Below are 27806 nucleotides of genomic sequence, written 5' to 3'. Positions count from 1 at the left end.
CTCCGTTTGAGTAACACGGTATTAACACTAAGAAGACCATTTCACTGAAGTACAGGGTTGTATTGTGGCGTCATGCAGCACATGCTGTCACAGTTAAATCCGTGTCGCTTTGTGTCCCTGCAGTGAGGCGCGCAGAGCGGCGCCCGCCCGCCAATCACATCGCTCCCCGGCGCGGCGGAAGCGGAAATACGTCATCGGAGAACTTTCCCTGTCCGTTTTGATTCCCGACAACAAACCAGCTCGGTGTGGCTTCGTGTTGCAACAGAGAAAATACGCGCAAAGACACAAGCGCGGCCGCCACACGGACACGGACGACGAGGACGAGGGTCTTCAAACGGGCTGTGGTTTAGTGTCTGTATATTTGTATTCATCGGAGACAGTCCGTCCGGCCGCCGTTGTGTGCAGTGTGCGAAGCGGGCCAGGTGAGTCTCTCTCTCTCGTCTTTGACCGTGAGCTAAACGGGTAAAATACACAGAGCGACGTCATTATCATGATTTATAGCATTAAAGGACATCGGAGGGCCTGTCAGATACTGAGTTACGCAACCGTTATACCCGTCTATCTATAATGGGCTTCTAAATGAGCTAGATAAATACGGTGTCGTTATTATTAAGGTGATATAATCCTACTGTATATATTGTTATACACACGTTATGCGATATCTAAAGCAACACGTGCTTAATTGTGAGGAATACCATTTTTCTATTAATTAGCCAATTAACCCTAATTTGCGGAAATATAACCCTAAAGGAAATGTACTTGACTACATTTGCTTATTTAAGACTACCACAACGCTGACAATGTATGGATTGTAAAATCCAGTTTGTTAATACCTTAATAAGCAGCATCTGTTCTCAGGTGAATGGTAAAGCTCATCTCTGTAAATTCAGCTGCATTTTTATGAATTGAATGCATCAATTAAGCAGCAGCATCAATAATACCTACAATCTACTATATGGTGCACCTGTGGATAGTTAAGCATATGTAAATGAGCGTTAATGTATGCGTATGTCTGATCTATGCATATGTATGTCCTGCCTTGTTTCTCATTAATGTCTGTTTCCAGGTCCTAGCTGTAGACATGAGTACGACAATCGTACACGACACGACGGAAGCCGTGAAGCTGTGTCCCGCTCTGGGCCTGTACCTGAAGCCCATTGCCAAGCTGACCGTCAGCGTGGCTCTCCCCCAGCTCAAGCAGCCCGGCAAGTCCATCTCTAACTGGGAGGTGATGGAGCGGCTGAAGGCCATGGTGCAGCCCGACCTGTTCTCCGCCCTGCGCATCTCCAAGAGCACCATGGAGTTCATCCGCTTTGAGGGCGAGGTGGAGAACAGGGGCGTTGTGAGGACCTTCCTGTCCAAGCTGGATGGCAAGACCATCAAGCTCAGCGGCTTCACGGACATCCTGAAAGTGCGGGCGGCTGAGTACAAGATGGACTTCCCCACCCGGCACGACTGGGACTCCTTCTTCCGTGACGCCAAGGACATGAACGAGACCGTGCCGGGCGAGCGGCCGGACACCATCCACCTGGAGGGGCTGCCCTGCAAGTGGTTTGCTGCCAAGGACTCGGCCTCCGAGAAGCCCTGCGAGGCGGCGCTCCAGCAGGTGTTCGAGGCCTTCGGCAAGATCCGCAACGTGGACATCCCCATGCTTGACCCCTACAGGGAGGAGATGATGGACAAGAACTTCCACACCTTCAGCTTCGGAGGGCACTTGAACTTTGAGGGCTATGTCCAGTTCCAGGAGTATATCGGCTTCGTCAAGGCCATGGACGGCCTGAGGGGGATGAAGCTGATGTACAGAGGGGAGGATGGGAAGGCGGTGGCATGCAACATGAAGGTTCTCTCTTTCATACCTAGTACCAGTGTTTTATTAATGCAGAGGTTCACAACCCTGGTCCTGTTCCAACTGAGCTCTGTTACTTCATTGAACCCTTAATTGAACTAATTTCCTTAATCAGAGCCTTTTAATTTTAAACAGTAGGGGTTCTAAGTATAGAATTGTATAAAGAACTTATTAAGGAAACAACTATTTTATTATACACTTGAAAAAGTCAAATCTAAGCAGATCGTTGCTTAATTATGGGTTCAATTAAGTAATTGAAAGCTCGGTTAGAACAAAAACCAGCAGGGAAGGGGCTCCCCCAGCACCAGGGCTGTGAACTCCTGACTTGGAAGTGTTTTATTTCTTTCTTTTTAATCACATTCACCTCAAAGCCATGTTCTTAGACGTTGGTAACAAAATGATTTTTTTAGCCTGGTTTATGTATCTAAATCTCCTGTGTCACAGATTCTCTTTTTAAAAATATACATTTAAACCCTTTGAAAGCACTTATTTAGCCTCCAACTTCTTGCTCTGCCCCTTTTGAAAGTAACACGGTGTGTATTCAGTTACAGTCAACCACAGAATTACTGCCTGTTTACAACACACGTCCTGATATCCTTATAAAGCGGAGATAAATTGACTTAAAATGTGTAAAAGTTGTGCGAAGTGTAGAATTTGACAAGGTCTGGGATGCTTTAATAATCTAGTACTTGTTTTTGCACTGTTAACTAACTCCTGCTCTCTAAATGTCAAAACATTTGGTACGAAAGCATTGGCATATGGCATGTGACTCAGGGAATCATTGTGAATAAGGTTTACACTTTATTATATTACTACTATATATGCTCACCATGTTTTATTCTAACTTTGCATATTTGCTCAGGATGATAGAACTTAAATCGTGAGTGCTGGTGCCCCGGGTCCAGACCAGGCTCCAGAGGCTGCCAAGATGACATTAAGAAGATTTCATTTTTTTAATTGCACATTTTATTTAGCCATCTCGTTTGAATGAAAGTGGTTACAGCTCAGGCACAAGCGGATTGTCCCGATGCTGTCTGGCTAATGAGCTGGAGCCAGTTCAGAGAAGGCATTTAAACCGGCGCAGCACATGCACAAGTCCCGGTGCGGCGCTTTTAATCAAATGAAGTTCAAGGTTACGACCTCCCTTCCAGGTCTGCTGTGTGTAGTTTACAACGGGGAGAGACGCACAAAGAGAAAAGATGTATATGAAAGGAAAGAATTCAACAAGTCTTTTAAAAATGTAAAAGCACTTAATCATGTTTGTTGCATTTTTTTGTTATCTGCCCTTTTTTTTTTACGGTTTTGTTCATTTATTCACCTTTTTTTGTGGTTTAGTTCTACTATTCACCTCATTTTTATTGTTCTATTATTCGCCCTGTTTGGGACAGAGTAGTGGTGATTGTCACAGTGTTTAGATTATTGAATTGTCGTGGTTCGAACAGGTGACATTTGACACGACGAAGCACCTGAGCGAGACGGCCATGAAGAAGCGCCAGATGGAGCGCCAGAAACTGCAGGAGCTCGAGCGACAGAGAGAAGAACAGAAACGGAAAGAGAAAGAGGAGGAGGAGAGACGCAAGGAAGAGGAGAGGTAACCAAGGGACACACATTTTACAAGCTTCACAAAGATAGAGGCGGGTTTGTGACAGTAATGTCGAGCCAAGTTCTTATGGGCTGCTGCAGTAACTTGATCAGCCTGCCTCTCTGATCTGAAGGATGGAGTAATACGTGTCTTTATTTCGATTCAGTGATTCTGGGGTGATTTTTTTTCAATAATTTAATTTTCTGTCAGTGACGTTGTTCTGTTCTGCCCCAATAAAGGAGACAGCGGGAGCTGGAGGAGGAGGAGAAGGAGAGGAAGAGGGAGGAAAAGCTGAGGAAGCGAGAGCAAAAGCAGAGGGAGCGCGAGGAGAAGAAGAATCTGAAGAAGGTGAAGAAGCAGCAGGCGGAGGAGCAGAAGAAGCTGCACCTGAAGATCGCTCTGGAGGAGAGGAAGCTCCTGCTGGCCCAGCGCAACCTGGAGTCCATTCGACTCATTGCCGAGCTGCTCAGCCGGGCCAAGGTGAGCGCTGAGGGCCTGAGAGATGTGCCCTGGGACCTATGGCTCACAATTCACTTACCATCTTAATCTCTGTGACTAGTGCCCAATGTCCCTGCAATGCTGTAACCCCTCTCTGTCCCCCTGCAGGCCCAGAAGCAGCAGGAGCGCGAGCAGCGGGAGGCCGAGAAGGCCCATCTGCTGCAGCTGGAGGAGCGCCGGCGGCTGCAGGAGGTGGAGCTGCGGCGCGTGGAGGAGGAGAAGGCACGGGCCCTGGAACTGCAGCGCAAGGAGAGGGAGCTCAGAGAGAGGCTGCTGGACAACCTGCTGAAGAAGGGCGTGGCCCCGGAGCCGCCGCAGGGCCAGGGAGGGGCCACGCCCAGTGGCGCTGTTTCCGAGGATTCCTCGGCTTCGGTGAAGTCGGAGAGCCGAACCAGCCCGGCTCCGTTGGATGCCAAGACCAACGGGGCCTTCGTGAAGGGGGCGTGTTCGTCCCAGGTGAACGGTTTCGCTCGTAAGGCCAGAGCCGTGGGGGAGAACGGCAGCTCTCCGGCCCAGGCCTCCGACAGGGAGCTGGACCGGGTCCGATCGAGCCGCTGCAGCCGGGAAGGGATCCGCCACCGGCACTCCAGCAGAGAGAGGAGGCGTGGGGGCCGCATGGACCGCCACGGGGGCGACCGAGACCGGGGGGACGGCGACCGGGACCGGAGGGGGCGCAGCCGGGACTCCAGCAGCAATGACAGCCGGCACGGCCCCAAACGGAGCCACGGCAAGAGGGACTCCAGCCGGCAGCGGGGCCGCGGGCACGGCAGCCGCAGCCGCGAGAGGAGCGGCCACCGGAGAGGGAAGCTGGACCGCCACCGCGGCGGGAGCTAACGCCACGCTTGAGACGGGACCCGAGCAGCAGCGCCGCGTGGTTCACCTCCCGCGTTCCTGCACCTCCATGCGTGTCGGCTGTGTCTCTTACTGTGCAATGAGCCCGAGCTCACACTGTGAATTGTCAGGACCGCTGGGATGATGAAGTGGCACACAGTGGAGACCATTCATGGGGTTTAATTCATGGCTGTTTGGGGCCAAAGACTACAAATTTGTTTTCCCTTTGTCTTTTTTTTTAATTTATTTTTTTGAACGCCAGATTCTGCGTGGTTGAGTCCCACGGGGAGAAGAGTTCACAGAGAGAGGGGTCTGGGCTTCGCTGGAGCCAGGGCAGGGCAGTGGTTATGGAAACTGTTACTGCAGTATTTTAACAGTAGGTAGATTAGTTTACAGTATTTTATTTTAATATGTGCTGTGAGAAGATTTAAAATATATTTAACTTGCAATCTAATGTATCTAACACAATTACTCTTTAAATAAGACTGTGTAGTTAATATATCGCAAATCTCCAAGCGGCTCTACTGCATAGAAGACACCCGTACAGAAGCACGAGATGACTCTCCGTGCCGTGTTTGCACTTAGTCAGAGGACACGCGTGTCGTTTCAGAGCAGAGGCAGGAATCGGCACTTGATCGGCAGCAGAATCTGGGGGTGGTTCTGGATCGTTCTGTTCCTTCGGGTTTTTATCCTTTTCAGTCTGTGTATATTTTTGGTCATGTTTTGCACAAAGACTATTTTACCCGATTTGTGTTTTCTTGGTTTTTCTAAGAACTTTTTCTACTCTTATGTTTTGATGCTCAGGAAATGTCTTCGATTTCCTCTTCCCAGAAGGTCAGATACGGCGGTGGCGCACAACGAGTACCCGGTTGTGTATCTGTCGTGTGGGACAAGCTTGTTCAGTAACATATTACATAAAGAGCAAATGTGACACTTGAGCAAGAAACTGTCGTCTGTGTTGTGGGAATAAAGTAAAACATATTGGATGTGAGACGTATTTTGCATATATTGCTGCCTCTCCTGAAAGTACAATTATTTTAAGTCTATAAGATGCCAAAGTTTATTGACATTTTTCTCATGGTAACTTTGCCTACAGCACACTGGACAATATCATTCATTAAGAATACGAAAGGGGGTGTGTGTTTAAGTCAGTTGTTAATTAGTAGGTTTTCTTAAGTGAAGTACGGAGCGCAGGAAAGTGTCCTCTCACCTTATTGTTTGCCAGGTTTCCTTTGTGGTCTAATTTCTATGTGATAGAATGATGTGAATATTTCTTTATGATGTAAAGTTCAGAGCTCAAAATAATCATATTTTGTTTCCTTGGGCATTTCAGGCATTTATTATAAACGGGGAAATAAACGGCTATGAAAATGTGAGTTTCGGTTCGGAGTCGGGGGCGGTCGAGGCCTCTGAGTGGACATGTAATGTCGCTATTGCTTTGAGAGCAGACAGATATTGGGGAATTGTGTGGCCTGGTGCCTTTTAATCAATTAATTAGAGATTGGAGTGAAGCTCACAGATTTTGTCAACTTGGCATCTTTTGAAAGTTTTGATTTGCTGATCGAGTCCATCCCAGGCATAGTGAGACCTGTGAAGATTAATTTTTCCATGTCTTTTAAAGCACTGTGAACTTTTAGTTTTTGTTTAGAAAATTAATGAAATAAACCAATAAGAGTGAGCCGTTAAGAAGACATGTAGTTGGAGTTCATTAAATGTCAATTGAAAAGGTTAAATGTCAAAATCAACGGTGAAAACGACAGACAAACAAGGACCTGTTTGTGTTACGGGCTGTAACTGAGTCATATCTGCTTATATGGACTTGGAAATTAAGCTGAAGTCAAATGGTAGCAGAAGGACATCCTGTCAAGCTTTTCTCTCTGAAAGTTTCTGTTTTTGTTTTCCCACAACTAAAACCTTGCATCTAGTTGGCTTCTCAGGGAAATACCATCGCTAAATCAGCATTTACATGAGAAACGGGCCCATGGGAGAACTGACGGCCTGTCAACGCTAGCCTGTTGTACAGCCTCGCATTTCTTACGAATCCCACACTGAAATCACTCTCTCGGACGTGTTTGCAAGTCCTTCTGTGTGTCTTTTTTTTCCTGCTGCATGTAACGCATCATCAGTTCCACCTGTCTTTGAAAATGTAATTTGAGATTTCAGTGTTCAATTAAAATATTCTTTTAAAACATGTCTGTTTCTTAAATCATAACAACAACAAAAAAAAAGGGAAAGGTATACAAAGTATCAAAGGCCTTGCATACCTCTTGGAGCCAGTCCAGATGATTCTGAAGAGGTGGAATATGGGGCACCACCAAGACCCTGCCTAGATCTGACCATCCCCCCCCACTGGATGACTGAGCCAGAAGGAGGCTGATGGCAACTTTGCAAGAGCTGCAGGCTTATAAGTAGACCCATTTTAACACCAAATGTTCACACCATTTAATTCCCCAACACGGCTCTGGACTTCAGCCTCTGAAATATAGTTGTCGACTGTGCCTCGTAACGGCTCCTTTAGCGCAGGCACAGCACTCTGCTTAATGACCAATTTGCCAGTCCATTGGATTTGCCGTGGTCTCAACTTTGTGAGATTTACAGAAAGATTAGTTTCCGATTCATTGTTTAACTCCTTCTGCCACCTTCCCAGCGTAAGAGCTAGTGGTCTCCATTATGGGATGTGCATCAATGTGTCCAAGTCTTGGTGGATTCTGCAGTCTACAGAGAGAAACCTTCTAGCGTTGTCAGAAAGACTTGCACTTCTTGACAATAGTCTGCAATCAGGCATACAGTACTTGATTCTTAAACAAACTCGCATTAAAAACGACAAAAAACTGGTTGTACCGAGCCGTAAACCTCAGCAACGCCTCTCGTCCTGCAATCCCTTCTGAACCAGTAATCTCTTGATCTGATTACTGCGGTCTGCATCACCGCCGCGGCTGCTGAGGTCATTGAACACAATGCGGTCTGCACGGCACGATTAGTCCTCCAACACTGCGTGTCTACAGTTGTGCTGAAAGCTGTCCCTTGAGTGCACCCGCTGAGAAATTTTTTCTTTCAGATAAAAACGCCAAAATGGATTCTGGCAGTGAGGCCGAGTACCCGAGGAAAATACTGGACTATATGGAAGGCTTCCTGGTGTCCAAGGTAAGGAGAACAAGTGTGGACGATCCAGATGTATTATGCATCTTCTATTTCATTTACTTAATAGCAGGAGTTGAATGTGTCCTGGGCTCTGGGATCCCGTACGTCTAGAACAATGTACCCTTGTTTAGAATTAGCATCTCAGAAAGTAACTGTAATGTTGGTCTTGCAGCACTAAGACTACTTACCGATACACTTAATACACAATTTGAAGAAGGAAGCGACAAATGGGTCCCAAGAGATCCCACGTTGTAGGCGTGCTTTGGAAAAGAGAAACTGTACGTCACAAGCTACACACGACAAGTGGGAACATCTTGGGGAGGGTTTTGTCAAGCAGTGGATCGATTATATAGGTTAAGTGTGTGTGCGTTTGTGTTTACATTTTTCTTCCCAAGATTATAATAGTTTCCTGTCACTATATTTAGGAAATAAAAACAGCACAGTAAACTTGACCGTCTCAAATCATACTCTTCTAACTCAAACTCATAGCATAGAAATAGATTGCCGAAGGCCAGATTCTGAGGGATATCTGAATATTTATGCTTCTTTCCAACAGTTTAGGATGTCAGAGATTAATGTCAAGGAATCTGCACAGTAAGCACTGAACTGAAACATAGAGTTCATGCAGATATGTTTGCAAACTTCCTGCCCATGATGGTTTGCCTTGAAAACACAGCGTGTGTGTTTTACAGGCTGCCTTTCAACGGTGATCATTCCACGACATTTAGGTTCGAATGAAGGAGAGCATTTGTAGCTTTTCATCTACAATAATGAATTATGAAGCCACATTGTGAATGATTTACAAAAGTGCAGGAGAGTTTCTCTCCCCGGGTCCCTTGCAACGTCTCACATAGCGGAGAGCTTCTGAATAATGAAGAATAATAATTTCAAATACTCTTTGAAATTGAAATCACCTGTAGTAATAGAAATTCTCCCCAGACTCAGCCACGAGACATAATACGTCAATGAAGGGAGATAAAACAGTCTTCTAATTTGCACACAGACACTGAGATTCATTAGCAGGTCCTTCAGCTGTCCATCCATGCCTGAGGAGCAGGAAGGAGACTGTAACAAATTGGTGAAAGAATTAAGTGACTTTTACACTGGGATGCTTAAAAATCCCATCAGTACTGTAAAGTCTTTATTCCCAGGGTGCCGAGGAAATTTTTAGAAATGCAACTACTGGCTTTTCGATAGAAATTAAGTATTGTTTCACTGCTTGATGGGTATTTCAGATTCCCGAGGCTGATTATTGAAAGCTGTTGAAATTATATAAGTACATGGAGTGGAAAACAATGTTTTTTTGAGCTACCTTATCGGAGGAACGTGGTCACCCACTTCTAACCATGTATAGAAAGATTTACTGGACTCACACCACATACTTCAAACATATACAAACATTTATCCCTGTGGAGTGTGTAGCCCCCTCAGTGGCTCCCCCTGCTGTCAGGTAGTTTCCTCTCAAGGTGAAGAAAGCCCCTGATGTTTATAACATAAGAACATAAGAAAGTGTCCAATCGAGAAGAAGCCATTCGACCCATCGTGCTCGTTTGGTGTCCATTAATAACTAAGTGATCTAAGGATCCTATCCGGTCTGTTTCTGAATGTTCCCAAATTGTCTCTTCAGCCACATCGCTGGGGAGTTTGTTCAGATTGTGACGCCTCTCTGTGTGAAGAAGTGTCTCCTGTTTTCTGTCTTGAATGCCTTGAAGCCCGATTTCCATTTGTGTCCCCGGGTGCGTGTGTCCCTGCTGATCTGGAAAAGCTCCTCTGGTTTGATGTGCTCGATGCCTTTCATGATTTTGAAGACAATTGAACACGAGAACCCAATTGAAATCCAGGCTTCAACCCACCTGACAACCAGAACCTCAGGGCTTGACTGCAGGTTTTTATTTGGCTTTACGTATAACACGTTCAGAAAAATCAGTGGGAAAACCCGCAGTTGTCTAAATCTCCACTGATTTATTTATACTGCCAGTTCCTTCTATGATTGCCCACCTCCAGCTAACCACACCGTCTTCTGAGAAACACTGACAGGCTGCCAAGCTCCACACATGCACAAAAGTTCACAAAACCTCGCAAACTAGACATGAGAGACTTGCATCTCAGTGGTGTTGTTTCTCAAAGACACATTTTCTAAAGGTCTGCAGCTGCTGGTTTCAACCCTCCCACTGACCGAGCCCCCTTCTCCCCTGCAGACGCTGTTCGCCGCCTGTGAACTCGGGGTGTTTGACTTCCTGCTGGCGTCCGAGGGGCCTGTCTCTACGGCGGACGTCGCCCGGGGCCTGAGTGCCAGTGTGGACGGCATGGAGAGGCTGCTGACAGCCTGCGCAGGTCTGCAGCTCCTGCACACCCACACCCGGGACGGGGAAGGTACGGAGCGTCTCACACAGAGACATTTACGAGGTTCGGCAGGGGATGGCTCAAAGTGACTGTCAAACCCGTTTACTAACTTCATGATTGTGTTTTGTTGCCTGTCTGTTCCTAAGCCCCTGTGAATACCTGCCCGGGAGCAGTGAGTCAAACCTGGACGAGGTCTCTGTGATTGAGAGCTGAGGTTCAATATGAGTCCAGAGAAAGACACTGAAATAATTTTCACTTAGTACACTTAGAGTGCCAACAAGTTTGAATAGGATGTCTTGCTAGTGTAATTGTACAGCCAGTCAAAAAGAGCATTATCAACACACAATGCCTTACAAGGTGAGACCAGAACACTTCTATGAGAGAGACATTCTTGCCAGTAAACATGAGGTTCTGCTTAACCTGTCAAGGCGTGCGCCGGCCATCATCAGCTGGTGAATTTGTCTCTCTGACAAGCCGTCCTCTGACAGCAAGTCTCAAAGCATGCCCTACCCCTGGGGTGAGGGATGAGCGCTGAATCTCAATGCCGGCTCTCAAACCTCATGATGGCCGTGATGAGAGACAGAAACGTTCATGTCTGCCCTTTATTGTGACGTATGGATATCATCTGCAGAACACGTCTGTCCGCATGACAGCAGGATTTACATATGAATGGTCTGGTTTATCACCATATTTCAGAGACTCCACAATTATACTGCGTTCAGCACAGGCACAGTATATATATATATATATATATATATACACACACACACACACACACACACACACACACACACACACACACACACACACACACACAGGGCAGTGTCATTTATTCTATATTGATAATGCATTTCATAGCCTCAAACACTCTATTTAATTCATGGCTTCTGTATCAGGTTCTGCTCAGGTGAGTTGTGTGTTTAATTTTTTGTGTTGTTGCTTTCTAGCATGCTACAGCAACACAGAGGACTCAAGAATATACCTGACGAAGAGCAGCCCTAAGTCTTTATACCATTCGATCCAGTACAGCTCCAACACTATCTACTTGTGCTGGCACTACTTGACAGATGCGGTGAGGTAAGTATACACACACATATGTTTAGGAAACAGACGCACAGAAACTTGGAACCGGTGCAAGGAAAGGCGGGTTTATTTACAATGCTCTGTGACGCAAAATAATCGTCTGAAAATCTTATAAAAATCAATAAATAACATACGTGTATCCCTGACTCTGATGCCATCGAAGCCTCACTTTAGAGACACGAACAAAATGTTAATCACCTCGCTTAGTTCCACTGTAAGACCGCGTGTGGGAATATCTCACAGCAAATCATTCACCGTTAGCTTCTTTCTGTGCTCTTCTCGCGCCGGAGAGTCAGACAGATTTTGAGTGACTGTCTGATCCATGTGCTTCCACTCATCAAACAGCCCTGGCTTCAGGTCTTCAGCTCAGGCACACATTGGCTTTTCAGTGCTGTAAACAACCAACAGCCTCCATGCGAGGAGCTCACTTATCCATCGGACAACTTCCATGCAGTTGTGACTGGATGTGAGGCCGAACTCATGCTAACAATTGAAGGTATCGGTCTTCGGTTTATGTTGATCAACCAGCCTATGAAACAAACTCAGTCATACAAACTGTGACCTTATTGGTTGTGGTTAAAATAACAAATGTATATGAATCAGACACATACAGGGCATCTATATTGTAGAGTATCTTTCCATTTTCTGTGATAGCTCTGAGAAGTGTTGAACTCAAACCAGATGCTGTTGAATGGCACGTCATATGTCACTTCTGAGCAATGTAGCTCAAGTAAAGATGATATGATTTGCAAAGTATAGGGTTGTATATGATCGTTAGTTAATGAATGCTTTAAATTAGCTTTTTCTTCAAGCATCCCTAGCTTATCTCCTCCGTTTTCCTTTTCTCTCAGGGAAGGGAAAAACCAGTATGAGAAGGCGTTCGGTGTCAGCTCCAGCGATCTCTTCGAAGCCCTGTACAGGTGACTGCAAAAATACCTTGTCTAATACCTTAAAAAGGAAAAAAAAAAACAGTCCATTCCTTTGTAGGGGAAGATGTCAGTATCAAATCATCGCTCTTGGTCCCGTAGGCCTCGTCCTATGCGGGGCGTGTCGTTGTTGTCTGGGCCCGTAATGAGTTTTCTTGCACCGAACAGCTTATGAATGAGAGGTAAGCCGAGGCTGTCTCCCCAGGCTGTCTCTCACAGTAACCTGCTGTTATACAAGATGCTCTGACAAACGATAAGACATCACGACTCGATAGGAAGAGCGCTATTAATAGATTCAGCCCCTCCCAAAGAGTAGAAGCACTTGTTGTGGATCAGGCATCCTCATAGCTCCATGCGATGGTGACATTGTCTTTTTAAACACAACCCTGGATGGCAATCCTCTGCAGGTTGGCAACCAAGTTTGTTGTGCTCTGACCAACCTCCCCTCGCCTCCCTCTGAAAGATTTTAATTTCTTTCTTCCAACTGCTCTTTTACTTTGCACAGCTCATTAAATTAAAGCTGAGCCATTGCGGGGTAGTCACTCGGGTGTAGGTTTACCCACTCGACTTACACAAAAATAAATGATACAGTCGGAGACGGAGGTTTTTTATGCATTTAATCACAGAGCCGCGGGTTCAACCAATGCAGGGCAGACGAGTCAATTTCGTCTTTGTTGTCTTCCAACAGAAAGAAGAAATCTGAATTCGTTCTGAAGTGGCTTTTGTGAGCCGGGCGCCAGTATCATCTGGAGCTGTTTTGTTATTTGGATGTCTTTGTGTGTGTAGTGAATGATAGAGAAATCCAGTTTATTGAGAGTATTCTTGTGAATATTTTCATTTTACAGTTGAGCTGTGACGTTCCCATACAGAGGCAGTAGTCTAACCAAACTACGCCAGTTTAAATTGAATACATGTAAAATGAGATTTGAGTAAATCCTACATACCAAGTGTTGCAATACAAGTACTTCAGTGTCCAGTGTATAGGGTTTTAGGCACAATTTCAGGTGAACCACATCAAACCAGAGGAGCTTTTCCAGATCAGCAGGGACACACGCACCCGGGGACACAAATGGAAATTGGGCTTCAAGGCATTCAAGACAGAAAACAGGAGACACTTCTTCACACAGAGAGGCGTCACAATCTGAACAAACTCCCCAGCGATGTGGCTGAAGAGACAATTTGGGAACATTCAAAAACAGACTGGATAGGATCCTTGATCACTTAGTTATTAATGGACACCAAACGAGCATGATGGGGCGAATGGCCTCCTCTCGTCTGTAAACTTTGTTCTTATGAACCACAAAAATACCACACCATCATCCTGGGCAGCAGAGAAAAGATGTAACTCTCAAATCCAACATGTGACTCAGTAGTGTATCGCACATGTGGTTCACATCTCGTTTTCATAACCCCTCCATTCACGGCGGTGGCAGAGAGCACGGTGAATAGTCGTCTAGAAGGACCCAGCTCTAATATGGGCATTTCCCCGCTCCTCAAGTGGCATGAATATTTCATACCGTACAGAGGACTTATGAAAAACACTTTAGCGCTGGAGGGAAGAGCTGCGGAGAGCTGTCTGTTAGTGTATCCATAAACCAAACGGATCCCAAGGTTACAATATTGCTGGCAGTCACTGATGATGACTAGTACTGCATGGTCCTCACATCGCTCCCCTCAGGTCTTTTAAAGTGGCAGCATATTGCATCAACCTCCGCGTTGCTCCTGGACACCTGGAGAGGCTCAGTTTCTGATTCCCCAGTAAATTAATTTATCACGTGCGTTTTAAGGACAATGATGGAGACAAGAGGTGGTCTTCTGGGCTAGCCTACAGAAAATGAAAGAGATAAACAATAAGAATGGAGCTTTATCAGGACTAGAGATGTTTGAAATACTAATGACGATATCAGTAATAAAAAAACAAACAAAAAAATGATTGTTACAAAAAAAAAAACTAAAAACTCCACTACGCGTTGGGTACCCACAGGCATTTCTAGAAACATATACAGCGTTAGAAAGTGAGAATGAATTGATCTGCAAAGCAAGGGAGAGGATTCGGCTGAAAGCGAAGGACCGTGGTTTCCAATCTTCTGCACAAACGTATTCCAGGACTCGTTGATTTTCATGGCGCTGTTTCTTCCTCTCAGGTCAGATGAAGAGATGATCAAATTCATGCAGCTCATGAACTCCGTCTGGAATATCTGCGGCAGAGATGTTGTGACCGCTTTCGACCTCTCGCCTTTCAAGAGCATCTATGACCTTGGAGGTAGGTAGCAGGCGTTTCCCTCTCTTCCAGATGAATGCTGCTGACATGAACACATGGGTTCTTTTCGGAAACACTAAAACTGAGCCGCAGTCTTCTGGTTTTGGTTTCCTGTGACATCTGAATTAGTTAATCCGACCAATATCCTATAAGACTGTGGTTGTGCAGGACCAAGGCTGTAGACCACATTATTCTTCTGGCTGAAAAGGTTGTTTTCCTACTTTGTGAGAATCCCTTCCACTCTCCGCACTGTGATATCTTGTACATTTGAGGTATTATTGGGAAATGCCTGCTTTGCATGCATTTACAGTGAAAGTGCAATACTGAGAACTGTGTTACTGTATGTTTTGTAACACGTTTGTGTCACACTATGTACCGGTAGTGTGCGATTCCCGCATTTATGAGGGAGACCAGATGGCGCCCTGCCCACGGAGACAGTGCGACTCAGTTCAAGTCTCGCAGATCCCGTCCCCAGACACGCACAACAGAGAGGTGAAGTGTCGAGGGATGGGAATGTCTCAGCCTGGCCCACTGAACACGAGCCATCTGTTCCCTGTGCCTTGTGGCTCTCGTGCACTCCAGCGCAATATTTCACAAACTCACTGCAGTAATTGAGGTCAAAGGTAAACACAGATATGACCTTCCTTTGTGTTTAAATGTTATGCCAACCCTTTTGGTCTCCAAGCGCTATAAACCAATCTGACTGAGGTCACAAGGAGCGGATAATATTTATATTATCCAGAAAAGTACTTCCTGTATTTGAAAAACAATGATAATCATCGCAGGTCTCTCTGGGAAGTCTTGGCATTTTGGAGGGGTTGCGCTACCTCTGTTTCCCACCAGATGTAGCTGTGAATTCACTAGAACGATTATTGTGCTGCGAGAGGTTGGCTCTCCACACAGACAGCCTCATCTAGCCAGACGGCGCCCTGTTCCCTCACACGCGCTCCCGGCTTGACAGCCCTGTTGGGGGAGACACGGTCTCAAAGCTCCTCTTTCTTACGCAACGCGGTGAAAAGTTACGGCCCACCTCTGAATTCCAAACACACAGTTTTGCAGAGACTGAACCATGATCAATACGTGGTAATTGCTTTTTTTCACCAGGGTGTTTTCCTTCTGCATTTTATACTCTCATACCATGTGTACTATCTATACACTACGGCGTATCTGCACTGGGGTTTTTACTCCGCAGACTCTGAGAATGCCTGAGTTTGCAATAGTAAATAATTACGATAGTTACGCGTTGGAATGTGTATTCCAAGATGGCGTGTGTTTTTTTAACCAAATCCCCTGAATAGAATGAAATCTGGTACATGTGACTTCTTTATGAAGGCATCATTCAGCTCCCAATTGAAGGAAGATAAGCCAGACAGTTTCCCCTTTTCTCTGCTCTTCAGACATTGGCGTTGTGTGGCTGAACGGGGATTTGCTTCAATCATAGTGACGCAATCTTTTTCTTTACAACCTCCTGCTTGCCATTCGAGTTGCAGTAAAGTGTCAGAACTTACCTGCCATCTTGTTCACTTCATCCCACCTGAAAATACTGAAGTGTGGAGTCCAGGAGCTGCTAAACCCATCCTTTAGTGCTATAATAGTCTTTTTTCCTTCTTCTTTGAAGCATGGGATCGTTTCCAGGAGGGGCAGGATCATGATTGTTCAAGTCAATGACAGTCGGCAGCTTTTGCATTTCATCCTGCGACTGGTGGCTTAAAGTAAACACAACTGACAGCTTTACTGTAAAATAAATTGCAAATCTCTGAAGAACTGTGATAGATACTGGTCACATGCAGTATCATGTTGCTGCTCCTCTGAGCGAGTAAATTGCTGGGTATGAAATTCGATGTAGCTGGCCTGGATTTGCCTGCAGGTTTCTGGGATTCTTGTACTGCAGGCTTGCTATTGCAGGTTTAATTAACTTTCAGAGTAAATCTCTCAGTAGATTTATGATTTCCAGTTTCATTTTATGGCACCTCACATTGCGTCACACATATGTCATGTCTTCAAGGCTGGAATAATGGAAAAATATGCAGTTAAGGTACAAATGTGGGCTTGAGAATGACTCCAACAGCCTCACTGTCTCATTCTTTTCATTTTGGGCGCTCAGCTAAGACGACAAAGTGTGCCAGGGTCATATGCCCATTTTCTTTTCATATAGAGAGTGACAGTTCACACTGTTGTGTGTACAAATACGTACAATGCAACACAACACGTTATGGTTTCGGTACGTTTTAAGCGGACGTTTAGACCTTCTCGAGCAGGGCTGGAATCCAAACACGGAAACAAACACTCTTACCCGAATCTGGGATGAACTTCATATTTTTTGAAGAAATAAGCGCCCATCCAAGGTCAGAGGACACTGTCGGTGTCGCAAGTTTTCCCCAGCAGCTGAAATGGTACCGACCACGTTGGTTTCAGCATCAAAGCCTGGCCTCTGACACAAGCTACACGAGAGAAGGGCCGTGCAATCTCTCGTTATGCTTTTGTTACTTCAGGGCTGGATTATGGCAAAGCTCTGGTGGCACTTCCAAAAAACAACACGACGGCCAAGTGGATTTCCACATGCATGTAAATTCAGTATCACTAAACCCCAGTTTTATCAATGGCCAGGTGGCTCCCTGTAACTCTGAGAGAACAGAATAAAGTCCCTTTGCTTACATTCGGGGCTTTGACGTGACCTTCTTATCACTCTGAAATTGTGCTGCTTTTGATTTGAGGTCGAACTCTGTGTTTGGTGGTTGCTGACCTACTCAGTACACCCCGTATTGTGCCTTTATACTCTGCTTTGTTCCCTCACAACATGGGGGCAGTCCCATCTTGATTTGATGACAAGAAAACTACACAGGAAATATATTTTGTTCGACAATTCTTTTTGTGTTCGGGCTCTTATATTGGTGGTCTCCTAATACTAATAAAAATCAGGAAGCCCGGCAGGGACGCAACCTGTTGTGCTCGGGGTTAGCCAAGGAAAACAACAGCCCAGGGGTGTCTGTCGCATTGCAGTGATGTGAAACACTTTGGGATTCAAGTGCTTGTGTGCTCCTGAGGAGTACAGGTGGGTAAAAAACACCCTGTTGAATTGTAATGCACATCTTAACACCTGCTTCAAATCCCTCCCGATCCCAGTCGAGATTAAGGTCACCGTGTGCATATTTTAACGCATCCGTGAGAACCAGAGGTCTTGTTCCTTTCTGTTTGGGCGTCACGTGCGAAGGAATTCCGCGGCAACTTTGTTCTTCGAGACGAGGCGAGGATATGTGCGTAGAATGATAAAAGCAAGATTAAGGATTAAGGTAGTTTTTAAGCACAGCGCGTCTCGCGAAGAGGGAGCCAACTCCTGACAGACGGAGGGTGGGTAAATGGAGCTGACAGGGAGGAGAATTATAGAATTAAAGAACAAATAAACAAATACCTCCAAAGTACATTTGCTAATTCTGTGTCATGCTTGTGAAACTTCACACTTTCTTTCTTTTCCAACGCCGATTTAGTGTTTAAGAAGGTGTCAGCGCCGCGGGTTAGCAGGAGAGATAAAATTAGGCAAAGCGATGGTTCAGACGGGAAAGTCGCTCAATCACACTTAGAAAGAATCAGCCTATTGGCCACCACAGAAAAACAACACTCAAGAAAATGGCAAGGCTAGTGTATTTAAACTCACCCAAAACAGCGCCTCCGGCTGTCCATTTTAACACATTGGCAATAAAGTTAATGGTTTTGCACGAGTTGTCCAGAGTAAATTGTGAGAATTATGAAGGTATGGAGCTGAAATTATACAGGACAAGAAGAGACATCCACACAGCTCAGCTTATAGTGGATGCCCGCTGTATCCCACTGACTTTGTTTGCCCAAATAACCCCTATCAATGTGTATTAGGCGTGCACCAACTTTTGACATTATGTTGACCATAATGATTGTAATACACTTTTAAGTTTTTGAATTTCCTCTGACATGACCCCTTCCCCCTAAAATCAGTAAGATTCGTAACCTCACTGTTTTGCAAACATTGGTCGTCACAGTTATAGAGAAGACTTCGAGTCTTCGAGTAATCGAGTCACCATGGTTTTTGTCCGGTTCAGAGAAAGCCCAGATTGCAAAGATCAAAGCTTAGTTGGTCTGTTTCTCGATTTCTCTTTGATTTTCTCATATGTCTCCTACCAACATTATCAATATGAAATAACATTCAAATCTAAACTCTTAAAGAGACCATTTCCACTGTCAATGTTCCTAATTATATACTTAACACTCGTTAATAAAAGTAATCAAAAGTAAATGTTCTATACAAACACACAAATGTTGTATTCGCCCTGCACAATGTTGTATATTATTACACAATTATAAAAGATTAGAGTCAATGTTACTCAGTGACAGAAACAACTGTTTTAGTTTGGTTAGGTAGGTTCTCTTCTTTTCATATAAATATAACTCTATATTTCACTGAGTTTAGAATGTCAATCTGAACCCATAATGTTACAGAATCTCAGTTAAGCTGTGTTTTCATCAGTGTTATGACCGACAGGAGATATTCTACAGTGTTGCATATCACTGACCTGAAACATTAAAATGTTACTATTCTGTCTGCGTTACAGACAGATTTTCTCTTCAAGGCTTAAGCTCTCCTTCCTTTGCAGCAGCTATATAACCTCTGTAATTCTACCATTTCCACTTTTCTTAAGCTGACACCCCCACTGTGTGCTGTGCAGTTAAGTGTGACCTCCTAAGTCTTTGTCTCTGAAGGTTGCAGCGGCGCTCTGGCCAAACAATGTGTGTCTGCGTATCCCGAGACCACGGTGACCATTTTCGACCTCCCGAAGGTGGTGCAAACGGCGAAGGAGCACTTTGTGCCGACGGATGAGAGGAGGATTTCTTTCCATGAAGGTATTCTTGCCGTAACTCATGCTGTGCCTTGTGTCTGTGAGGCAAGCTGCCAGGAAATCAATAATGTATTGCGGGCAAAATAACTTTTATCAGCCAGAGAGAGACCCATCTCTGTGTTCGGGTTCTCGGTCGGCCTGTTGAAGGAGAAAGATCTGGTAGATTGTGCTTAACAGGATTATCTAGACATTGTGTTTAAGTGCCATAATGAGTGACTCGTTTGATTAACGTGGGTTTCTCCCCCCTGATCACTTGAATTGTGTAAACAGCATGAAATTAAATGTTGGTGATGCGGTGCTTAATTCAGACGTCAGAAAGTGACGAGAGACACTCCCTCGGTAAGACATTACTTACAAATGCTTAGACATAAAAAAAATACAAACACAGACACACAGCTTCTCTCTCTCATACACACACACATTTTAAAAACATCTTGAAACTTGCTTTAAATAAGTGGAAATCGAATGACCTGGCCTTATGTTTTATTGAAGCCATAAGATGTAATTTAAGTATAAAACCCCCTGCCATTCACACCTGAGTCTCAGCCACCCGTGTGAACTGAACTTTGAAACAATTAATTGCCCTGAGATTAAATCTCAAGCTTCCACCCTTGCAAGCCATGTTTTTACACCAGCCAATCACCAGCTCATGATTTTTTTACCTAAATCTTTACTCTGTGAATAAAACACTCACATGTCCTCATTAAAACCTCAAATCTAGGACATTTGAATGTTTCATACAGGATAGTCAGGATGACTTTCTAGCTGACCACCACTGAGAGTAAATCCCATTCCTCACCAATCAGTCACTCATTTTGGATACATGAAAAAGTAAAAATAAAATAAAACTCTGAGCCAAGGCCGCGAAAGTTCATTTTTTCCCTTTCCTTTATAATTGATCACTTGCACGTTTGATATCATCTCTCGGCTGAAGTTTTGCTCACCAGTCCCTTCAGTTTCGCAATTAGGATTAGAGTTTAGGCTCCCAACGGGAACATGTGAGTGACTGACAGGCGTGGAGGGCTAAATCTTCAGGGCCGCGCTGTCAAGTTGCTGTAATAGAGATCAGACAGGAAGCTTCCTCAACATCTGCTCCCCACTTTCCTTTGGCTGCTGTCTGTATTGCATATCTCTGGGCTGCATTAACTGGACTACCTGCCTGCACTGGGAAGATAGACTTCTATTTCACCGGGGAAATAACTAAATAAATACTGAAACTTCATAATTCAGAGTGTGGGCTGTGTTGGAGTGTGTTCCCCAGGTTCTCAGAGACCTCTCTGTGTGCGCAGGAGACTTCTTCAGAGACGCCCTGCCTGAAGCGGACCTCTACATCCTGGCCCGCATCCTCCATGACTGGACCGACGTCAAGAGCCTGGAGCTGCTTACGAAGGTCCACCATTCCTGTCGCCCAGGTACGGTGCAGCCCGGTCCGGCCACACGACCCAGACAGACAGAACCAGGGCTGCACACTTTGAGACATGAGCTCCCACATATTGGACATCTGTGTATCTGTGCATTTAGTACCTTAAATGTGGAAACACTTATCATAAATATATATACAGACAGATGACAATTGAAATGAAAAACCTACATAGTGTGTCAGTAAGGAGTTGGGCACCACGAGCCCCAGAACAGCTTCATTCTATCATATTATACGAGTCTCTGGACTCTACTGGAGGGATGAACACCATTCTTCCAAAAGATATTCCCTTATTTGGGGTTTTGATGGTGGTGGTGGAGAGCGCTGTCTGACACGTCGATCTACAATCTCCCATAGGTGTTCAACTGGGTTGAGATCTGGTGACTGCGAAGGCCATGATTGCGAAGCATATGATTCACATCATTGTCATACTCATCACACCATTCAGTGACCCTCGTGCCCTGTGGATGGGCATTGTCATCCTGGAAGAGACCACTCCCACCAGGATAGAAATGTGTCACCATAGGATAAAGGTGATCATTCAGAATAACTGTGCAATGATTTGCAGTGACCCTTCCCTCTAAGGGGACAAGTGGACCCAAACCACGCCAGGAAAATGCCCCCCACAGTATAACAGAGCCTCCGGACCCCCTCACTGTAGGGGTCCAGCAGTCAGGCCTGTCCCGTTCTCTTGGTGTCCCACACATGCACTCACCCACTTGTCCAGAACATGAGCCAGTTGTGCGTCTGTGTGACTGAAGCTCCTGCCATTCGTGCCCCCATAATGACCCCTCTTTCACAGTCGCTGAGATCCTTTCCTCTTGCCATCTTGATCCAAAATCGAGGTCAACTGGGCTGCTCAGCATTTGTACACATGCCACAGAGCATGAGAGGATGTTATTTGCTTAATTGTATCATGCAGTACACCTGTTTGGAGGCCTCTGAATTCGTTATGTTCCTCCACTCATTTATTCAGGTTTTTCCTTTAATTTGTCACCTATCTGTATGTATGTGTGTGTGTGTATATATATATATATATATATACACACACACTATATATATACACCTACACACACATACATACTGGTAGATGTCTATGTAGATATACTCAGGCATCTTAATTCCAGTCAAGGTCTGGTTAATTTTTAATGCAGTTAGACTCTGTCACTTGCTCTGGGTGTTTAGCTGGCCTCGGTGATGCCAGACCAGATCTGATGGTTATTAGACTTGAACATGCAAATGTTGACAAAAAAAACCCAGACAGAAGCCTTGCAGCCACCCCTTTCCCCTGCAATGGGAAAAACAAACAGACAAGAAAAACTAAAAAAAAAACTGTTACGCTCTGAAGTTTGAGCCCCATCCGGAAGACAGTTATGCAACAGCTGAGCAGTTTGAGTAAAGATATGACATTGCATTCACCTTCTCTGCGAAGAGAATTGGAAGAAACAAATGCATCTTAGGCTGGAAAACAAATGAACAGAATACAAATTAGTGAAGAAAGTAAGTGAGTCCAGTAAACAATTGGAGGACACAGGCAGTGCATACGGTTTCTCAGAGCAGCCCTCCTGTTATTGAAGGCACTTCTGTCTGCTCTGACGTGGGGAGAGACATCCTCCTCTCTAACTTGCATTACTTTGACAGTGTCACAGTTGTTTACCTTCACTTAAGATGCATTTTTGTCTTTTACCTGAACTCTTTTCATTTACCATTTACAACTGTGACACAAGGGTGCTTCATTAATCAAGTGTTCTCCAAGGATGCCACCGACAAAAATACCGCTTAGATTTATTAGGGTGTCTTTGTTTTTTCCTTACCTCTCGTGTCCTGAGAGAACTGTAACTCTCACATGTAAAAGAAAGCCACTTAATTGGTCAAATCCCCTTTTTAAAACCTTCTTAGTATTGTATTTGTTGTAGGCACACAATGGGCATGACTGACAGAGCCTTAAATGTCACACTATAATCAGTTTTGCATGAGGCAGCAGTCCAGTATAAGTGCAGGTCACAGAGGCAGTAGCTATTGTGACACCGACGCCATTTTGAAATAAATAGTGCGTGTAAATGCAACATTTCCAAGTAAAAGGAGGTTCTCTATATTCTGTCCAGATTTCCTCTAATAAGTTCAGGAAAGGTAAAGGACTTTCTCCAGTCTTACAGCGGTCTAAACTGAATGATTAATCACCATAATCAAAGTAATGTGAAATCTGATTAGCATTCCACGTGTGAGTGTGGCAATCCGGTTTGAATTTCTGCTTTTGTTCACTGATCTAGAAAGTTTATTGTATGACAAAATGACACAGCTGTAGGGTGTGAGGGTCAGGGGTCTCGGTATGGCCAGAACAAGATAGAGGGCTCTTAGGAAGCTGCCCCAGCAGAGCAAATTGGCATGGTGGCTTTATGCTCATGTTTCTGAACACAGTAGTATTATATCATGATTAAATACAACCACAGTAGCAAGAGAGAAACGTTTCATATGTGGTCTGTATATCATCATAAACGTCTGGACTGGGGTTCAACGAGACCCGAGCGAAGGACGCTGCACGAGTTGTGGCTCTAAAGACGCCCCCCGAGTGGAACCAGGACAACGGAAAATAAAAGCGCTCATAAAACTCCAGGTGTCCGTGGAGGGGCGATTCACAGGCCACCCTTATTCCAGCCGCAGGTTCGGAGAGGTCGGTCAGGCTTGATATTGGAATTAGATCCTCCCAGCTGGAGCCATGCGTGTGTGTGTGTTTGTGTGTGTGTATGCGTGCACTCTCCCACACCACACATCCCCACACACACTGTAAAAAACATTAACAATGTAACATAAATAAGACGAGAGAGAGAGAGGAGGAGAAAATGGAGCAACAGTACAAAGCTGTCCCTATAATGTAATATAATTATAGTCACCCATTACCTGAGCGGGATGCAGGAGTCGTATATAAACATGAAGGGAGAGCGTTTTCCCCTGGGGAACGCACACACACACACGCACACACTTTGCAGGGAGGCTGTGCAGAATGAACAGAGTGTTTATAGAGCCGAGCTGAGTCAGACCGCTGTGCAGGAAAGGACATGTCTGCCGTGGAGCCACAGGCAGTCTGACCTTGGGCTTTCCGTAGAGGACACTGAGGATATCTGGCGAAAGTAAGGCTCTTCGGGTTGGGGACAACAGAATCCTAGCCAGGGTGAGTCGTAGGAAGAAGATGGACTGCAGTGAAGATAGTAGTGAGTTTTTATACCACCTAATGTCTCTCTCCTCTCGGCCCAGTGTGTTCCTCTGTGTCTCACATGTGTTTGCCCCTCAGGTGGGGGGCTGCTGCTGATCGAAGCCCTGCTGAACGAAGACCGAAGCGGACCCTTGACCACCCAGCTCTACTCGCTCAACATGCTGGTGCAGACGGAGGGGAAGGAGAGAAGCCCATCCGAGTACAGCCGTCTCCTCTCCAACGCCGGGTTCACACACATCCAGGTGCGGAGGACTGGCAAGATCTACGATGCCATTTTGGCGAGGAAGTAGCCCCAATTTACCGGGCTCTGATTCGCTAGAGCACTCATCCCCTCTGCAGGCGTGTTTTAAATGAATTCCCCTCACAAGGAGCCGAGACGGCGCGGATGTGTTTTGGTCGCTTGATTTAAAAACATCTTTGGTCTCAAATGCAAATCCAGTCTTTCATGATGACTGTAGTGGATGTGAAGATTGCTGCGATTAAAAACCTTTGTATTAATGCAAATTGGTTGTTTTTGTACCTAAATGGCTTTTAAATTGTTCCCTTGGAAACACTGCAAAGTATTTCAAAAATAAGTCGATACGTTGATAAATAAGTTGATATTTTAACTGTTGCACTGCTGGAATTGTAGTCTGCACTTTCTCAGTGACTGAAGCCTATCCCAGTCCGTTAGCTTAATGACTCTTTACCTTACACTTTCTTCTAAGTTTATTTGACTAATTTACACGTCTTTGAGGCAGCGCTGAATGGTCCCTTGTAGACACACACACATTAGGACACAGGACTATTAGAAAAGCGCTTCTCCATGCTCCTGAACCCCCAGTGCGAATGTCACAGGACACCGCTCGGCCATCCATCTACCTCTCCTATGGCAGTGACACAGACCATTGAGTTCAGCGGGCCCACAGAACGCATCTGGGACGCCAGGGAGCCTTGTATCACACCTCATTGACCAGTCCACTGCCTGATAAATCCAGCACTGGAGGCCTGAATGCTAAACAAAGGCATTTTTACAGCTCCTTAGTCCTGCACTTTGCACTCACAGTCACAGAGAGCTACAGGACTGCAGGTCTTACTGACAGCTACATCATCAGACCCAAGCCGACCCATCTTAATTAGAACATAAGAACATAAGAGAGTGTCCAATCGAGAGGAGGCCATTCGCCCCATCGTGCTCGTTTGGTGTCCATTAATAACTAAGTGATCAAGGATCCTATCCAGTCTGTTTTTGAATGTTCCCAAATTGTCTCTTCAGCCACATCGCTGGGGAGTTTGTTCAGATTGTGACGCCTCTCTGTGTGAAGAAGTGTCTCCTGTTTTCTGTCTTGAATGCCTTGAAGCCCAATTTCCATTTGTGTCCCCGGGTGCGTGTGTCCCTGCTGATCTGGAAAAGCTCCTCTGGTTTGATGTGGTTGATGCCTTTCATGATTTTGAAGACTTGGATCAAGTCCCCACGTAGTCTCCTCTGTTCCAGGGTGAAAAGGTTCAGTTCCTCAGTCTCTCAGTAGGACTTTCCCTTCAGACCTGGAATAAGTCTGGTTGCTCACCCATGAACTGCCTCTTGAGAAAGTAATTGGTCTTTGGCATGTTTTTTTGTGTCACCTGAATATCATTAATTGAAGAAGACTTGATTTTTTTAAATTTTGCTCCACGCAGCAGGTGTTTTGGAAATCCAGTAATTTCAAGATCATTAGACACAAACAGCTGACCGGTTCTCTACTTTGAACTTGCTTATTTACTGCAGGTCTTTTGAAAAGGGTGAACTACTCGCCTAATGGCCCTGGGGCTGCTGTGTTATGCATGATAAACTGATCGGCATACCGCCTACGGGCCCTGAAACAATGCAACTGCTTGGTTACGATTTATTTTCCTTTAAAAAGTTGGTTTATAAGTTAATGTAAGCGCACAAGATAGTGAGAAATACTGTGAGTAAGCGTGGATCTCAACAAGGAAGTTTTCAGTGATCTACTTGCCGTTAAACTTCAAATGGACGTGCCTGTCACACTGAGGCTTGATTGCCACGTGAAACGTCTGCAGAGGACATGTTTTGTTCGTGCTGGCACAATATGGAGCCAAGTGCCTTTTGGATCAACACTCACAGAAAAAAGCATTCAAATAACAATCCCTGCGGTGCAGATTTCAGTTCTTGCCGTCGTTTCATCCGTCAGCACGCACGGGCTACAAACAGCGGGGCTGAGAGTGACTCACAAGGACCGAAACACAAACACAACTTGAGTTATTACTCACATAAACAGGGATGACACCCATCAACATTTGAGAGACTACGAGATCAGCGTCTTTCTGTTGGGCTCCAGCACACCTCAGCTCATTCCCTCTTTGAACACCTCGCAGTCTATAGGAGAGCTTCGCACAGCGGGAGGGGTGGGAAGGAACGATGATGATGATTCAAATTGTGTGTACGCTGCGTTGACTTGACTCCCCCTCTAGCTCTACAAGGTCTCTCTGCTAATTTCATACAGATAGATGAAGTCATTATCGTGTCTCTCATATAACCTGTGTGCATGTCATTAAAAAGAGAAAATTGTTCTCGGTCACTGGTTCTGAAGATGGGAGATTGTTCTGAAGTACAACCGTGGTGCAGATAAACACACATTTATTTGGACATGGTAAGGCTTTGTTCTTGTCATCAGTATCAATAATATGCGAATCAGCATCCTGAAAAGTCGACTGTTTTAAATCAGCGACATTAACCTTAAAATAAACTTTGAGCTACTGGTGTTGTGATGAAACATCGTGGCAAAAATACTGGCAATATCTAGCATCAACACTTGAGAGCTCTCGGGCCCCCCTTGCAAGCTGCAGTATAACAATGAAACAGTTCACAAAGAGATCGAAGCACAGAGTACAGAATTATTCCTGTCCCCAGTGGATTCACACATAGGAACATCATTTATTTAATCTTGTACAGATGAGACCGTAGGAGTTTGAAGGGATTTGATTCAACTGTTCAAAACCCAAAAGCTATTGACATGTAGAGTCCTTTAGGTTTATAGTAATTGCAACAATAAAATGGCAGCGCAAGGACACAAAGGTTTCAAAGTATCACTGGACCTCAGAGCCGAATGTCAACTACAGCTGAGGGTGAGTATTTGAAACCTGAATTCAAAGATGATTCTGTTTATTTCCCTCTAACATCCATTCTGGCTAAGACTTATGATGATCTAATCAATTTAACACTGACTGTCGGAGAGTGGATTTCTATTTAATTGGTGTAATTTACATGTGTAACTAGGTTCATTATTTACAGCTCCCATGGGAGGCCGGGCTGCGAAAGTAGCAGGAGGGGGTGCATTTGGTGATTATGGGGGCAATTACCAGCTAATAAAGTGAGTGAGGCATCTTTAAACAACAAAGCAGTCCGAGGACAGAACAAATAGAGTTCATCAAATGAAAATGTGCCATCTTTCTCAAGTGTTTCCAAGTCCCACACCCGGGCCCGGCCGAGGAGCAGCCTCTCTCATAGCCTGGGAGGGGTCACCCATAGGGCGCTAATGGGCTAATTGACCAGCCAATTCAAGTAAGAAAAACAACTGCAATTTCATGCCGCTCAATCAGGCAAATCAGACTCTGCCTCTGGATACTCGAACATGAAAAGAAAACCTCAGTTTGTTATTCATCAAAAGTCACAGCAAACTCCACAATGCGTAATACTTCTGACATCATTTAGGAGACAACAATGTTTGTTTTAAATCATCTGTTTTCATAGCCGGGCAATTCACTGTGCATTCACTGAGTAACATATTCTCTCTTAAACAACCTTGCCAGTGGCGATTATATAC

The 27806-nt window shown here is 45.0% G+C and overlaps 2 protein-coding genes across 2 annotated transcripts; both read left to right on the top strand.

The window, feature by feature from the left end:
• The first annotated feature begins 190 nt into the window (after nt 1–190).
• On the top strand, nt 191–6948 carry akap17a (A kinase (PRKA) anchor protein 17A). The gene is made up of 5 exons (XM_066705978.1): nt 191–422; nt 1067–1840; nt 3289–3437; nt 3668–3908; nt 4035–6948. The coding sequence occupies exons 2-5, from the start codon at nt 1082–1084 to the stop codon at nt 4758–4760; spliced, it is 1875 nt and encodes a 624-aa protein (XP_066562075.1). The 5' UTR covers nt 191–422; nt 1067–1081; the 3' UTR covers nt 4761–6948.
• A 737-nt stretch (nt 6949–7685) lies between these two features.
• On the top strand, nt 7686–24510 carry asmt (acetylserotonin O-methyltransferase). Its single transcript, XM_066705976.1, has 8 exons — nt 7686–7901; nt 10097–10271; nt 11189–11318; nt 12176–12244; nt 14395–14513; nt 19239–19379; nt 20665–20787; nt 24085–24510. Exons 1-8 carry the CDS (start codon nt 7830–7832, stop codon nt 24294–24296), a joined length of 1041 nt encoding a protein of 346 aa, XP_066562073.1. The 5' UTR covers nt 7686–7829; the 3' UTR covers nt 24297–24510.
• Nucleotides 24511–27806: the final 3296 nt, after the last annotated feature.

This window comes from Amia ocellicauda, chromosome 6 (assembly GCF_036373705.1).
Source record: "Amia ocellicauda isolate fAmiCal2 chromosome 6, fAmiCal2.hap1, whole genome shotgun sequence".
NCBI lineage: Eukaryota > Metazoa > Chordata > Actinopteri > Amiiformes > Amiidae > Amia > Amia ocellicauda.
Note: the sequence above shows the minus strand (reverse complement) of the source record. Positions and strands in the feature narration are given on the sequence as shown.